At 40.3% G+C, this 17,089-nt stretch overlaps 2 protein-coding genes across 11 annotated transcripts in view; one reads left to right on the plus strand and one right to left on the minus strand.

The window, feature by feature from the left end:
• The window catches only part of ZAR1 (zygote arrest 1), a 35,279-nt gene extending 25,605 nt beyond the window's left edge, over positions 1–9,674 (plus strand). Inside the window, exon 4 of one of the 2 annotated variants that reach the window (XM_082238269.1) lies at positions 7,761–9,674. In XM_082238269.1, the coding sequence (XP_082094395.1) occupies positions 7,761–7,898 (138 nt within the window). In that variant the 3' untranslated portion in view covers positions 7,899–9,674. Of the gene's footprint in view, positions 1–4,843; positions 4,928–7,760 lie in introns of those variants that run through there. The other variant, XM_082238270.1, reaches the window with a different exon arrangement.
• The window catches only part of FRYL (FRY like transcription coactivator), a 143,102-nt gene that overhangs the window by 16,043 nt on the left and 109,970 nt on the right, over positions 1–17,089 (minus strand). For all 9 annotated transcript variants that reach the window (XM_082237969.1, XM_082237968.1, XM_082237964.1 and 6 more), the window contains 10 exons: positions 16,474–16,571; positions 15,159–15,329; positions 13,839–13,979; positions 11,344–11,541; positions 10,788–10,949; positions 10,028–10,102; positions 9,693–9,869; positions 5,739–5,939; positions 3,613–3,783; positions 518–771 (listed from right to left, as the gene is read on the minus strand). In XM_082237969.1, the coding sequence (XP_082094095.1) occupies positions 518–771; positions 3,613–3,783; positions 5,739–5,939; positions 9,693–9,869; positions 10,028–10,102; positions 10,788–10,949; positions 11,344–11,541; positions 13,839–13,979; positions 15,159–15,329; positions 16,474–16,571 (1,648 nt within the window). The remainder of the gene's footprint in view (positions 1–517; positions 772–3,612; positions 3,784–5,738; positions 5,940–9,692; positions 9,870–10,027; positions 10,103–10,787; positions 10,950–11,343; positions 11,542–13,838; positions 13,980–15,158; positions 15,330–16,473; positions 16,572–17,089) is intronic.

The following is a 17,089-nucleotide window of genomic DNA, read 5'->3' on the forward strand; positions in this document are numbered from 1 at the left end:
TTGGCTTACCACTTGTGATTTGTTTGGGGAAGCAAACCATGAACCCAGGGTTTGGGCATCATGATAAGCCATATTCTGGCTTTTTTCCTGGCAGTGCAGCAGCAGTAGGAGTGAGGAAGGTGCAGACAAATTTGAACTTTTCAGCAGCACGGACCAGCAGTAAAACAACCCCAAAGCATCACAGAAATTAGAGGCTTGGAATGCCACTGGCAGCGTAAAGGTAAAGGGACCCCTGACCGTCTCCAGTCACAAACGACTCTGGGGTTGCAGCACTCATCTTGCTTTATTGGCCGAGGGAGCCAGTGTACAGCTTCTGGGTCATGTGGCCAGCATGACTACGCCGCTTCTGGCGAAGCAGAACAGCACACAGAAATGCTGTTTACCTTCCCGCTGGAGTGGTACCTATTTATCTACCTGCGCTACTGCAAATAAACTGGTCTCTAAGGCAATAGTGAATGAATCAATACTGATATTACTTTAATGAAAGAAAATACATATGGCTTCAAATCAGTTTTACCTAGACAAACCAGAGAAGTCAGCTTCTTCTTCTTCACATCTTTCATCTAACTCTTTCAAGGCAAGGGTAACATCATCTTCACAGATTGATTCAGTATAACTATCAGCAGTGGGGTGCTCTGGAATTTCAGGAGTTTCTTCTAGTTCCAGGGGTTCTTGACAGATCAAGGACTCTTGCTGCTCTTGCAAAGCAAATGATCCAGTATCTTCACTAGCTGTACTAACTTGTTCATCCTTTATTGGTGAACTGCCATCCTGCAAAGCAAGCAGCAGAGTCTTAAAACTCACCCAGAAGTAAAATGGGTTCATCAAATACTGCTAAGGAGCAGTATCTCAAAATCCCAAAATGTTAAATTGCATTATTTCTTGACAGAGAAAGAATATTCTAAAACTCAGCAAAGTGTATCAGTCAAAAAACAAAAAAAACAAAACCAAAGTAGGCAATGCAAACCTTCCCCACCGTATTCTAAGGTAACTAATTATATTTAATGTATCAAAACACTGCTCACAAAAAAACATATTCCCAATATCTTTGTTGCTTAGTAAGCAGAGGAAAACAATCTTCTGCTGTCAGCAGCAAGCTTCTCTTGTTAGGAGACTTCATCTTTCCGTATATAAACTGAATCGTGAAACTAGACAGCTAAATGCAAAAAAGAGAGTAAAATCCTGAGGATGGGACTTTGTTCCTTTTAGCACCATTCAACAGAAATTACGTCTGCAGCTTCTAACAGATGTGCCTTACTGATTGTACCGAGGCTACAAAGAAGAAACTGGCAGGATAAGGGGTGAATGCTTCTCCCACAGTATGCACAATGGAATGCAACCATGCTTTAGTCCAAGCAACAAGATACAAGCTCACTTAACAAAAGACACCAAATATTTTGACGATTGTCATTATTTTCTGTTCTCCAAGAATAATGACATCTACTGCCTTCAAACAGCCTATATTTTTAAAAGGTAAGTGCAATTTCCCCAAACAGAACACACACATTTTTACCCTGTATCAAAACAGGATTCTTCACACTCGTGACAATTTAAGAATCATAGTACTTATTGCAAAGGCCAGCAGGAAAAAGCCCTGAATATGATGGCTAAAGGTTTTTGAAGGATTCAACAAAAAGACTGTGGGTTGTATCCAGAGCTATCTGTGCTGAAGTGGAACTGACACCTGCTTGCCCAACGGTGCTCCCTCTTCTTCTCTTGCAGTCCCTTGTCGGCCCTCAAATTCTGTTTTGGAGGGTAAAGTGAGCATACAGAGCAGATTTGGGGGGGGGGGTGCTGCAAGGGGGAAGAAGAGGCAGATAAGGTCCTGTTGCACAGGTGAAAGTTCACTCTTGCAACATTAGAATCTGCCCTGTATATATCAGACGTTTTGTAAATGGCACTGCTCATCATGCAATGTAGCAAAGTTAAAGCTCCTAAATACTAGCTCTGTAGGGCAGCGCCCTGTCACAAGCTCTCTTATTCCTCTCCAATTGTTTTAGGGAGACTGCTGTGCTATCACTTACCTTCACCCCAGTTACTGCTGCTAGTGCAATTCGTGTCTGCATCTGATCAGTTTGCAAGGCTGATAAAAGGGGCAAATAAGCTCTTTGCAACTGCCTGGAAACATCAGAATGAATTAAAGGCCCTATCACCTGCAGGTTGAGCAAATATGTCAAGTTGAAGGGGCCCATTTGATCTGACCCTCTAAAAGGGGTAGGGAAGTTCTAGTCTGGGGGCTCCATTTGGCTTGACAGGGATCCTAACCTGGCCCACAACACCATTTCCCCCAAATCATGGCCACCTAACCCCATACCTGATAGCATATGTAATGTGAGGTGTGACAGGTATGGAAATAGCTCCAATGGAGCAGGATCCTAAAGTGAGATTGTTCCTTGCAAGTGGAGCTATCTGGAGAGATCCATTATGGCCCCGGGAACTCCCCAGTGCAGTCAAGGCAGCTCTTCTGAAGTAGGATGCATGGAAACCCTTTGCTAAAACACAGCTTTCTTCCTTGGCAAAGCAGCTTGTTGCTGCAAGTGTGCCATCAAAGAGGAATTGCTCCACTAGTACAAAGCGGTTTGCAGTGAAACGGCTTGCTGAAATGGGAGGGAGCTCTTGTTTGCACAAGCCGTTTCAATGCAAAGCACTCTGTGCTAATGGGGAACCCTCTTTGAAATGGCACACCTTCAAAGAAGGCCACTGTAACTGCTCATCAGCCAAACTTTGACAGGTGTCATCACCTGATGCCATTATGACGCCAGGTGATTGACTGGTGGGTGGCCACATCCATCTGTCAAAACTGGCCTGTGGAAGGTGGGGAACTTAGGCCTAGTGGCTAGATCCAGTTCCCCACCTCTACCTTAAGAGGCCATGAGCAGCAGTTTTTTCTCCAGAGCTGTCTTATGATGGCTTTGAGTGGCTCAGAAAAAGAGGAAAAACAATGCGTTATTAACTACTCTTGTACAGATTAGTTTAACTCTTAGTTTTTCCAGTAAGAACTACAGATCAGAGATGGACTGCTTCATCTTTGAAGTTATTGCATATTTTTAAAAAAATGTTTGCAATGGCAAACACAAACTTAAAATACTCACTGATTTCTTATCAGCTACCAGCTGGGAATCTGGCTTACTCCATATAGCATTTCCATTAAGAGAAAAAAAATGCCACTAGCATATAGATCTCCTGTTCAAATGGACTAGCTGAATCAACCAGTTGCTAACACAGCTGGCCTGAGGTTCAAATTTCAATGAAAGCACCCAATCACAAAGACAAAGCAAAAATGGGGGGAGGAGGAAGGGGGGGAGGGAAGACCACAGGAAGATAATTGCTGCATCCAGAAAACCATCTTGCTTATTCAATTATTGTTCTGCACCACAAAATATCCATTATTCGCCCTCAAACCTATTTTTAATCTTTGGTGAACATCTTTAGTTCATGAAGGAAATGATTGGTTTCCAGAAAACATTCTCATTCCCTTATGCCACCACAACCGGTTCAATTAAACAATCAATTACAGAAGAAAATGCTTTCGGAAAGGAAGCAAAGAGATACTATACAGTGCTAGAAAGAGCCCAAATCAGCCATGCACCAGCAGCCCACATTATTCCCCACCTCAGGCAGCTGGTTGCTAGCATTATCTAGAGGGGAAACCTCCAAACTTGGGGTCTCAGCTCTGATTTGAAGCACTTCTTCCGTTCCAACACTGCTAGTGGAATCTTGAGACTGTTGCAGCGACCCAGAATTATCTAGTGCTGTGTCATCAGCAGCTGAGTCACTGTTTACCTAAGGAGACAAAAATAAAACAAGGATCAGCAGAAAAAATAAATAAACACAAACACCTCCAGCTAATTACAAAGCAAAATACAGGCAAAATTTTGCACTACTTACGAATTCAGTTACCACCTTGTGTATATCTACCACGTTGGAAACACATTGAGGATTGGAAACTTTTTATTCTTAAAGCAAAAGGCACATTTCCATTGATAAAGCACAATGGAAACGCACTTTCCTTTTTTTTATTTTAAAAAAATCTTATATCCAAAAAGGAACTCAAGATGGCTGAAAAGCAGAAATATCATACAATATTTAAAACATTTCTCTCAGAAATCAGGAGGACCAAAATTTTAATAAGGACTGGGGGAAATTTATGATTTATCTTAAAAACCATTGTAAACGGTTAAAATCATTAGTAGGGCTGGACTAACACTTGTAGTTTAAAGTTGAATTTTGGATATAATGGAGATGGAAAAGATTTGGATTATTAATAAAAGATGCAGGAGGAAACTGATTAACAATAAGACCCACAAAGGGAAGGAGGGAGGTCCAGGGGATTCTTTGGGATCTTGTTTTTATGTTGTATCTTGGATATGGATTGTAAAAGATTAATCTGAAAAACCAACTAAATATTTTTTTAACTTTCTCTCTTACACACCCCATTACAGTAGAACCTCGGCTTATGTTACCCTCGGGTAACGTAAACTTTGGGTTATGAAAGCAGCAAACCTGGAAGTATATTTCCGGGTTTTGCCACTCGCACATGCGCAGAAGCACTCTACATGCTGAGCACACGTGCAGAAGCGGCACCCCCGGTTGCGGAAACCTCAGGATCCGACCGGAGCTCCGGAACAGATCCCGTCCACAACCAGAGGTACCACTGTACTAAAAAACAGAGTAATAAAACTTCAATATTACCATTGCAACTGAACAACAATTAGTGGGACCACTAGTGAGAATTGGGCAGGTATTAAAATGAGCAGGAACCACAGAATATTTAGCCGAAAGTCTTTTACAAGAGCCATGTTGTTGTAGCCTGACATATCTCAGTTGGCAAGGGGTGAGCAAGTTATGCCAGAGCAGCATTCAGTGGATCACTCCCGTTAGCTGTCATTCAGGCAACTAGGAGGAGAGCCAGATGCTGCATACCAACTTATCCAGTCACTGGGGTCAGCTGATCAAGCCGTCCTGGACAGCCTGGTGGAAACCAGGGTCTTTTGGGTGCCCTCTTTATGGAATCGTCTCTCTGAATTAAGGCAAAGCCAGAAGCAGCTTGATCCGAGCGGCAGTGCTTGCTTCCCAATAGGAGTGCTGCTGCCCATTACTGGGAAAGGGGCAAGACAGGAGGGAAGTTGATGTGGTCGATGTGCTTCGCAGTCTCTCTGGTGGAAGTGCCACAGGACCAAACCAGGGGAGCTGCTTCTAATTGACACTGGTATTAAATTTAGGCACCTGCCAATTACATCTGTGTAGGCCACATCTAGCTTTTAATACAGGCTGGTTTCAATTTGCCTCGGGTTGGTTGCTCCTGTTTTGTACATCTGTGTTAATTGTTGTGCGTTCTTGTTAACTCTGTACAGTGGTACCTTGGTTGTCGAACGGCTTGGCTCCTGAACAAATTGGCTCCCGGACACCGCAAACCCAGAAGTGAGTGTTCCGGCTCGCGAAGGTTTTTTGGAAGCCGAACGTCCGACGCGGCTTCCGATTTGAGTGCAGGAAGCTCCTGCAGCCAACTGGAAGCTGCAGCCAAGTTAGCCACTGTAACGCTAACTTGAGATTTTTATAGAAGGCAGTACAGAAATGTTTTAAATAAATATATACTGCTGTACTTAAAACACACTTCTCCATGCCTTCTGCAAAATAGAGACCAAGTCAAAACTCTGAATAATTTACACACTTGATAGTACCATTTGAAGGTTAAAACAAGGAGAAACCCGATTATTATCTGAGAATAAATGTTTTACCATCTGTGATCGTGATAATATCTGACTTGCAGTCAGGGCTTCTTCCTCTGAAGATTCATCAGTATCTTCCTGATTGGTCAAGTTCAAACTTGGGGTACTACCAGAATACTGATATTCTTGGAGTGATGGTGTGTCTCCCTTGTCAATACTATCCAGGGAACGCCTGCGGACTCCCCAGTTGAAGTTGTCCATACTTTCGCCCTGTAATAAAGGCAATGTTTATTCTAAAGCTCTCAAAATACACATAATACTGAAATGAACACAGCAAAACAAAGCCACACAAATACTGAATTAATTGGGAGCAGAGTTTCAATCAGCCCTTCAAGTTAATTGGATATATAAATTCAATTAATGTTGTTTGTATTCAAAGTGTTTTAATACATGGCAAAAACAATTTCCTTAATGTTCCCTTGCAGATACCTTGTGTCTGGATGGCAATAGCTCGGTGTATTATTTTCTGTAGCCATATATCCTTAGTAATACAAGGTATCTGACTACCAAGCACAGACAGACAAATACATCACAGATGACAAGAGATGAAACAAGCCACTGCACCAGGCTGCAACTTACCTGCAGCTCCTGGTTCGCAAAAAGAAAAACACACATAATTAGAACGAGGACAAACACTTAAAGATACTTTATAATGGGGGCATTTTCTAAACTGTATGCTTGCCAACAGTAGAAGACTGATTCAAGCTCTGGAAAAGCTTTTGCCAAAAAACCCTAACATTTCATTTTCTCCACATTGCAGTAAAATCAGCTAAAAAAAACATTATGAGACAAACACTGAAAACAAGATGGCTATGGTACATTTTCTCGGTGTAACATATATTAAAACAAATTTAGCAAATTGTTTGAGGGTAACACAGATGAGATTTTAAATTGACTTTATCTACATTTACAGGACAAACTATAGAATGCATAAATTTTACTCACAGTGCAGGAAAGCATAAATGTTTTTAGATAGTGTTATGATTATTCATGTCCTCAAAACATGAATGTTTTCTTCAATCCTGAAGTAAAGAACTTTTTAATTCCTTGCTAGGAATGGGAATGTGTTTTAATAGCAGCTTGCTTATGGGCCTCTTTGAATGCTACCCCTATGTCAAAGGTGGCTGACCTCTGACTCTTCAAAGGTTGCTGGATTACAAACCATGATCCCTGACCCCTGGGCCATGCTGACTGAGGCCGCTGGGAGATGGGAGGGCCACAAGTTCCCCTAGCCCAGCTAAGAAATGTACCGTATTTTTCTGTGTAGAAGATGCCCCCATGTATAAGATGACCCCTATTTTTTGAACCCAAAATTAAGAAATAAATTTTTTAAACACCAAACAGAACAACTTTGATATTTTATTAACTATTCAAAACACCGGTATATTTAGTACCATATATTTAAACAAAAAACTGTGAGGCAAGCTGTGTAATGGCGGCTGCTCCTGTCAGCTCAGTGTAACTCCACTGTAGCTGCAGCTCCAGCTTTCCCGCCTGTGTGTTGCACTTTTGTCACAGTATTTACGGTATGTACCGTATTTACTCCACGAGCGCCGGCAGATGCGAACGCTGATCGAGGAGCTGCGACTGCCAGAGCTGGCTGAGTGAGTGCGCTTGGGGAATGAGGGGTCTGGGTAGCCAGGGGATGGCTGAGGGAACCAGGTGGAAGGGACAGTATCTGGAGTGGGGGCTGATGGGGGGGGGGAGTACCAGACCAAGGTTTGTCATGAGGCTGGGGGGAAAGAATATGGATGGCGGCATGTATTTATTTATATATTTAATTGCAACATTCCGTGTATAAGACGACCCCCAATTTTAAAAAATATCGTCTTATACACAGAAAAATACAGTATTTCATCAAAAGCTGTGGTCCACCAGCAATAAATCGTCCTGTCCTGTAGCATTATTATTATAAATATTTATGTATTAAGGAGTCTGAGCCCCCACCCTTTCCATTACTGTGAGGCTCCTGATGTTTGGAGGTCCTAGAAATGAGACCAGTCAACTTATTGTTAAATTCACTATTAACAGGAAAGGCTGGAATGTGCCCTACACACAAAACAGGTCAACTGCTCAATCATGGATGGTTCAACTGGAAAGCCTCCATGTTTGCTCCTCAGTGTTTCTGACACACAAGTTGTACCCTTCCCACAGTTTGAGAACTCCTAGCTCTATTAATGAGATAAGTCCTCTTACACTCAACTGCTACGATGTGTCTAAGCCAACTGAACTTGGAGGTACTTATATAAAAGATAATGCAAATATCTTCCATAGCAAATGAGTCTAAAAATAAATATATCCAATTATTCTTTCTCCCTCTCCTACCCCTTATGCATGCATGTGTATATATCTGCAACACCTTCCACTTGCATGTGGCTTGTTTAAAAGTGAGAAAAATAAGCGAAAATTTCCTTTAAGAGTCAATAATGCTAGTGAGAATTTCATCTAGTAACAAAGCTTTGGGACACTTATGTGAAGGCGATTTCCCATGTTCTCTCTGATCTTGGGACCCTTCAAATTCACTAGAACTTTGATGAATGCATGAGTGAGAGCTCCTTCACTGCCTTCAGTATCACTATGGCTTTATGCCTGCAACCTCTTCACAGATGTGGAACTACCTGCAAACAGGTAAACCTATTTTCACGAGGAGTTCTAAATGAAAACTGGAGTGTTTATGAAGTTCTGAATTGTGAAGGAACTCCATAACTTCTTTGGCTAAAAATGTAATTGAAGAGGGTTCATACACATCTACTTTTAAGCAAAGTCTGGGTCCTGCAGCATCCTTACGTTACAATTTTAGAATAAAAATTGCTTACAGGCTATACCTGTAATTTAAACCTTCTGTGTGGGGATCAGCCCTTTACCAGGGCTATATGTATTCCATGATCACACTATAAAATGCAGAAATAGCTAATGAACACCAGATAATAGCAACCTCATCTCTGTTAGGAGCAGAATTATACAAATAAAGAAATATATACACTTTTGCTTTTTTAAAAATATAGAGACATGATTCTGCCTTCCTTGAAAAAGGAACTACTGGTTATTCTAATTGCTGAATATACACAACTCTGCCCTTAATCTTCCATAATGTGCATTATTATTTGAAACCAGCTCATGTCAAAAATATTATGTATAGCAAGTCCAATTATAAAAAAGATATTCTGCTATCTCTTTTTTCTGCCTGTACTTTTGAAACCTTTAGAAAAAAATGTGGCTTACAGTATAGCATTGCATTGGTCCCTAAATATGATTTCCATGCACTGCAATGTTATCTTGCATACTGGAACAGTTAAGTTTTACTACTTCAAAACAGAAAAAATGCAGATAAAGATGACAAATGCACCATGAAACCAGATACAGTGTGAATGGATAAAGGTCAAAGCAATTCCAACATAAACATTTTGCCAAGATAGTATTACAGCATACCATGAGAATAGCATTTCATTTAAAATGTTGAATGGGATAACTTTTGCTCAGGCGTTGATGGTACTAAAGGCTATACTTCATGCTCTGTGTAGTTACACTGGGCAATGTGTTCTGTAGTTTTAGGACTGTCACTAACCACCAAATATTGATATTATGTTTCCCAATGCAATATCTGGTATGGAATCGACAACCCCTCAAAATATTCCTACAATAAAGCCTATTGATAGTCCCATACCAGCAGAACTGATCCAAGATAAATACCAGTTCATTTTCCTTCCAGACAAATTTAAAGTGTGCAGATACTGTGAAAATAACTTTTCTTGGTATGTCAAAGAGCACGAAATCTTGGACAACCTGCTCTTCCAAGAAAGATATCTCAATTTTGCTAAACTATGGCATTTGCTAGATTTATCAAAGGCTTTGATTAAATACAGTACATCAAAATGGAACGAATAAGGTCCCCAAACCTTTCTTTGCTTGAAGGATAGCCTTGTGGAAAAGTCTCAAAGTGGAACTACTGCTGTATGGACTTACCTCTGCATCTTCCAGTTCAACATCTAGAAAGTCAAAGTCTTTAAAAACTCCAAACTGCTGTTCACTGGTATTATCTTCTACAGCCACTTCCTCTTCCTGAATTACTTCTTCGGTTGCTGAAATAAGACTAGTTTGTTGGTCCCCAACTTCCAAGTCTTCATTAGAAGAAAAGACAACCTAGAAGGACATCCATAATATAATGTAACAGAATACAGAGGAGTTTTCTTTCTTAATGATGCACCCCTGAAAAATTAGGAGTGAGTCAAAGCGACTTGAAATCACATTAGTCACTATAATATGTCAAACCTCAGCTTCTGGAATCTACAATTACTTACAGATGGATTTTTGGGAAGACCCGATTCTGGACCACACAGAGAAAGTACATTCATTAGCTTCTCCCTGGTTCTCCGCTGGAAAAAATGGAAACCATGTCACTTATTGGAGACAAAAGGGTTTTGATTATGCAGGCGTGCCCCCACCCCACTTATGCGGGGGTTACGTTTTGGACCCCTGCGTGCATAAGTGAATTTTGTGTGAGGAGCACATTCTAAAAAAGCCTCTAAATGCCCGTTTTTTTTTTCCTTTCTCTCCTGCTCTCTCTCCCTACAACTCTCTCTTCGGCTAGACTTGAAGCTCTGGGACTGGGCTGGAGACTGGAGGCCACACAGAAAAGCTGCTACTGCTGCGCTTTTGTGTGCGTCAACTGCTAGGCAGGGAGGCTGAGCAGCCTAAACAAAGCCCTGCTGTGCCTCTGAACTCTTTAGGGCTTCCTCTGCCCTCACCGCAGTCCTCTGTGGGCTCCAGGGAGGGTCTCCTTGCAAGCCATGAGGACTCTCCTGCTCTCTCCCGCCATTTCCTGGTTTGAATCTATTTATTTATTTCCCAGTGCCACATGTCTACACAGTCATGCACAAGGTGATTGTTGGGGGGGGGCACCTGTGCTATCATATTCAATTAGCTGATATTCCCAAATGTTGAAGTCGTATTTGTTGTTAATAGTGCATATTACCATTGTTAGAGAAAATGCTACAACACCCCCCTCCCTGCAATATTTTGAAGACCTAGGGAATGTGATGTTACTTCCGGGTAACTCACCTGGGACAACTGTGGCCTCTTCCAGCTGACAGGTACCAAGCCATTAGAATTTGATCCTGAGGAAGTTGAAGAAGTGCTCCTTGTAACAGCAATGACTTTAGGCTTTCCATTTCTGCCAGCTGCACTGTGCTGATCGCCATACTTGTTCCCAATAATTGGTGTCTATAAAGTGAAGAAATATATAAATGTGCACCTTAAATTCTTCAGCTGAGCTGAGCACATCTGCCTTACAATTCTCACTTTCATTGTGTATTGCAAGGCAGGGCAAGGGGCATCTTGTGGGGAGATGAGGACTGTTGGCATTATCACATCTGAGGTTCCTCTGTGACGTTGCAGGGGGGTCCGCACTGCACCATGGTTTACTGAGGAATGGTGGGCAATGAAGCAAGCTGGGAGGATGACTGCAGTGCGGAAAACAGAAAACTCATTCCAAAAATAAGTAATGGCTTGGCTTAGCATTACTGTGAACCAGCTCACCGTATTTGTTTGGTTTTTACAAAATACAGCCCAAGACAAAATTCTAAGCACAGAGATGTTATATCCAATATGCCCTTACCTCTGAAATGTCAAAATGAAAATCTAACGTTTTCCCTGGTAGTTCTTTGGAGACATTGTTAAATATTTTAGTAAATGAGATTTCAGGAGAGCTTATGTCGCCACCGTAAGACTTTGGAATATCATTAGGTACCACAAGACTTGCCGATCGAGATACCACCAGTTTCAAAATATTAAGGGCTTCCTTCCAGTATGGACTCTAACAGGGGAAGAAAAAGAGCATACATACTGCAGTTAATGTCAGTAAAAACAGAATTATAAGAAATTGACTAACCTCACCTTTAAATGTGAACATGATCTGCATTAGTCATTAAAAGATTGAGGAAAAATACATTAATATACTTCTAGAGAAATGAAGTTAAAATATTCAATTTATGAAACAGGTCAGTAGACCTTACCTCATATTAAGTATATGACTGGGAACCTTAAGATACGGTAGTTTGCCATCTACTACTGTAAATGTTGGAGAATATCCACTGTGTATGCTATAATGTATAGCACTTCGTATGCTATGTTAGAATCCAAGAAGCTTCTATAGTCATTTTTAAATCATCCGATTTGTTAATGTAACGGTATGCTCACAACATGACAGATGGAATAAGTGGCTTTTATTTTGCTAGAATGGCCGCTTCAGTTGTCTTGGTGTGATTTAGAAATGAGTATACTAGTTCACATGGGGTCAGACTTCAACTTTTCTAGGAGCAATCAAGACAAGAGAGCACAACAGGAAGACTCTAGGCTAAGTACATTCTCCTTAATTTCATTGTGACAAGCCTCTAAACAGTGGATTCATCTGATTGAGAGGTCAGTAAAAGGAAAGGAAAAAGCAGAAATCATGTAGTGAGAGAAAGAGAAAATAAAAGAAAAACAACGGGGCTTGCTTTTAAGTTGTTGCAGTATTTTTGAATCCTACAATTGTAAAGACTTCAACTTGAGGTTGACAAAAAGTATTAAAAACTAGAACCTTTTATCACAGCATGCCTTATCACAACCAACAAGAACACACACACAAATGCCCATCACATACTGTGCAGATTCTGATTATTATGTATGGGCTTAATAAACTGATATCAACAAGCCTTCTGCTAATAGGTGGAACCCCTTTGATTAAGCCATGATTAAACCAGGAAGTGTCTAATTAACCATAGTTTTCCAATTCAGAAGAAATGGAGAAATACTGTTACTAACTTTGACACAAGCCAGGATACTAAAACAATGACCCTTCTGGTTTAATTGCAGCTTACACAAATTGGGCAGTGAACAGGCTGTACAAATGGACAAAAGATTCATTCATAGTTTGTCTTATTAAGCTCAGATATGATTGACTGAAGTAGGACACTCTCTTTCAGAGCTGTAAATTCAGAACTGAGTAGCTTGATATTCATATATCAAAACATTGTTCAGTATTCTTTAAATCACTGCCCATAAATTTATATATTTATATTTTTCTTCTTACCAAGAACAGCTGGCACCCACATTTTTCTTACTTCACTTAATCAACTTAGCCTTTAATATCAACAATATGCAGATTACCAGCCTTTTATCTAGCTGAAGTATTGATTAAAAATATAGCCAATGAAGCAAAAGGTCCCTTAATCTTCCATAAGAAAGGTTAGAGGTGAAAGGAACAGATGGCAGGCTATAAGATCTCCAACTACACTGATCATCTACTTTGCTTAATGTTTCCTGACAAGAATACAATAACTTAAGTGCTTATCTATCAATGGCCAAAAATGCACGGAGATAGACACTAACCATTTTTCCTGGTTAATTAGGATTAAGGCATTTGTTGTGCTGTAGTTCAAAGGTACAGGATAAAATTGGTAAAATGTATTATGAAATAATTGTATGCTCCAGGCATTCTTAACAACAACAACAACAACACTTCTGCAAAAAGCCTAAATAACTCCCAGGGATTGTATTTTCAATGAAATCTTGAAAGCTATGCTTCTAAATGTAAAACAATGAATAAGTTACTGGGGCACAATTTGATGTGTGTGCTATCTAATAAAGCAATGCACTCAGATTTCATCACAACAACTTCAGTAGCTTTATCTATATGAGAAATGGCAACACAGGAAATAATTCAAGCATGCTTTTAACTTCAGTGTCTCTTCAATGACCTAGTGAGATTGAAAAAATATTATGCAGAATGTGGATTTATGCATACAGTATTCCTTTTCCAGAGTTGTGTTTGGGAAGCCTATTTGCACATCTCTCACAGCTGAAAAATTGTACAGATTATATCTGTGCACATGTTATCTGTAGTGTCCCAAATATTATCAGATAATTTAGAATATACATAGAATATTACTACAGAGATGCTTTATGGGAATAAATAAAATGAATAAAAAACAGGCATTGATAAAATAGAACTGGGCCCCCCATTGTTCACTAGAAAATTCTATCTAGCATCTTTGGTCTGAGTAAGCGCAAAATATCGGTGAAAATATATAGTTATACACATTTTCAGATTAGGTACTTCAAAATACTCACCTGAACATATTTACCAATGACTTTTATAATTTCCAAATTGAACTGCTTCACTGGTGCTGCAGACAGGTCAATGTGACTCAAAAGGCTGTAAATGATTTGCAGTAAAGACTGCTGCATGCTGGATAGACCTTTCTCTAGCAGCTAAAAACAAATGTATAAAAGTTGATTTAATCTGTTGTCTTCAAAATAGCAGAAATTTGCTTTAAATTAGTAGTTTTGCTTATGTGACATTTTTTTCAATGTAAAAGAATTCTGATACTGGAAACAGAAAACTATTGAACTAAACTGTATTTTCCAAGTCCAATATTTTTTTTTAAGCAGTTCCAACCTACCACCTTAAAAGGGAAACCCACAGAATTTACCCACCGGGAAACCTGTCTGCTTGAGATCTGAAGCACACGTGCTTCTGTAGGGGAGACCCATGCGAATCCAGTGGCAGGAGCAGTGGACTAGCATTTGTATCACCTTAAATTTGCTGCCACTGCATCTCTTCTACTCTCCCTCTCAGTATGCTGGCTGCAGACTCAGCCAGATGATTGTCCGGTAGAGAGCACAGCAACACCAACCCATCCACAGTTACAACTAGCTAAGAGTATTGGACTGTGACCAGGGAGATTAGGGTTCAAAGTCCCAATCAGCCATGAAGCTCACTGGGTAACCTTGAGCTAGTCACTCACTCTCAGCCTAAACTACCTCACAAGGTTATTGTGAGGAGCTCTATCTTGAGCTCCTTGGAGGAAAAGGTGGCATATAAATGTTACAAATATAAAATAAATAAAGTGACACAGGTAAGGATGAAGGAACAGTCATTCTGGACTTTCTGTGGATAGCAGGGTCCCTGTCTCTTTCCAAATCATGAAACCGGAAGGGAGATAAGCTGTTTCATTACATTGCCAAGTCAATAACATGAACCACATTGGAGTAGATCAGTCTCTTACACAGGAAGAAAATCCCTTACTCCAAACCTATTTGACATTTATCTATGAAAGGACAAAATGCTCAGCTTTATTTAAGTGGGAAATAGTATAGCACAGGCATGTCCAACAGGTAAATTGTGATCTACCGGTAGGTCACTGGTAGATCATTGGCTCCCCCGAAAGAAGCTGAACAACTGTGGCTCCCCTAAAAAAAAGCTCCACATTTTACCTCCTCCCTGAAAAAACTCAACAACTTTAACCTGAACCCAGAAAAAGCGGGTAGATCACTGGTAGTTTTTAACTCTGTGAGTAGATCACAGTCTCTTGGGAATTGGCCACCCCTGGTATAGCACAATTGAGAGAGACACTTTAAATCATGTAAAATGATATATTATTTCATTACCTCCGCAAGGTATGTTATAAGATTAAAAGTAGTTTCTGAGAAGGAGTCATGCAAATATCTACACACTACATTAATCCAGTTAGAACAGTCTCTGGAATAACTGTGTGTACTATATAAACTCATCATATGAGCCAAATTAGCAAGAGTTGGCGACTTCTCCTCTGCACAAACCTATGAAACACAAAAAGCAAAAATATTTGTTATGTGAACATCTTTTAAGTATAGTTTTTGAATTTACAAAAGGCGAGGCCTTATAAGAAGCTTATGGTCAATAAAACTGAGGACGTTACTATGAAAATCTGTAAGACTGCTGATATGCAGCAATACTGTTAGAAAACCAAATCATAAAGGCTATTTCTAGGTTTATATCCAATGAAGTGGATTGTACCAGAAATATATCGGTCATCAAACAAGAGTTTGCGCTGTAGCATCAACCATCAAATCATTCAGCTATTTATCTAGTGCATCCTCTACAATGTTTGTCTTGTGTGGTGTAGTGGTTAAGAGCGGTAGTCTCGTAATCTGGGGAACCGGATTCGAGTCTCCGCTCCTCCACATGCAGCTGCTGGGTGACCTTGGGCCAGTCACACTTCTGTGAAGTCTCTCAGCCCCACTCACCTCACAGAGTGTTTGTTGTGGGGGAGGAAGGGAAAGGAGAATGTTAGCCGCTTTGAGACTCCTGAAGGGGAGTGAAAGGCGGGATATCAAATCCAAACTCTTCTTCTTCTTCTTCTTCTTGCACATTATTTCCAATATCTGATGGTGTGATTTCTAACCCACTCAGTCCGCCACACCCTCAATAAAAAAGTGCTCCACCACATGGCCACATTAACATAACAATCAGGCCTACTTTTATTATACAAAGTAGTCTGAACTACCATTGTTGAATTGTTGCATAACATATTATCACCATTATGCGTCTCTAAAATTTTAAGATTAAACTGCAATAGTCAGTTTGAAGTAACTCAGCTTCCCTAGATAAACTTCGGAATTGTTCTTGGTTCTGTGATATTTGCATAAAGTTTGACTAACAAACATTAAGGAAACACTTCTCCCCCCTTTGACTATTTTAAGAATAAATATGCCCTTTGGGAAGAAATTTAATTACACTTTGGCACCTCATTTAATGTGGTTTCCCAAGTGTTCTATCATTCATTCAGGCAGACTATTACTGCCTCACCCCTCCCTGCCTTGCCAACATATTGGGAGAACAAATAGCTCATTAGTAAAAGCAGATGTTTAATCACATTTCCATCTCTGCCTTCACTATGGAAGCCAAAAGTAATTTTCTGAATGGTGTCAGTCTGCTACATACCTTGGCTATTCTGTCGGCTGTTTCTTTACAGAACTGAGTTGGGTTATCAAAATGTTGGATTAGATGAGGCAATAAACACAAGATGTTAAGAGGAAATCCTGCACGGAAAAATATGAAGCATAATTTATCTGTACAAAAGCATTCCCAGTGTTTTCTGACCACTTTCTCCAAGAATTCTGACCTGGAAAAGCTATCTAAAACCACTAAGTATGAAACTTAATTCTCTGAGAAATCTTACTATATCATGCCATTATTACAACGTCTCTCTGTGTAATATTTGTCTTTTACAAAAAACTAAGACAAGCCTGCTGGATCATGCCAGTGGCCCATTTAGTCCAGCATCCTGTTCTTACTGTGGCTGCCCTGATGCTTATAGGAAGTGGGCAAGCAGGACCTGAGGGCAACAGCACTCTCATGTCCTGCGGGGCCCAGCAAATGCTCTTCAGAAGCATACTGCCTTTAAAGCTGGAGGTGGGCAGGGGACTGTTGTCCTGGTGATTGTCTGAGCTGCTAAGGGAAGTAAGAAGTACACAGACTGACCCTTGCAGGAATCGACCTCAGTGTCCAAATGGGTCACCTAAGGAGGAGCAGGATGGAAGAAGGAGAAAGTGAGAGG

This window comes from Podarcis vaucheri (genome assembly GCF_965113315.1).
Source record: "Podarcis vaucheri genome assembly, chromosome: 9".
Classification (NCBI taxonomy): domain Eukaryota; kingdom Metazoa; phylum Chordata; class Lepidosauria; order Squamata; family Lacertidae; genus Podarcis; species Podarcis vaucheri.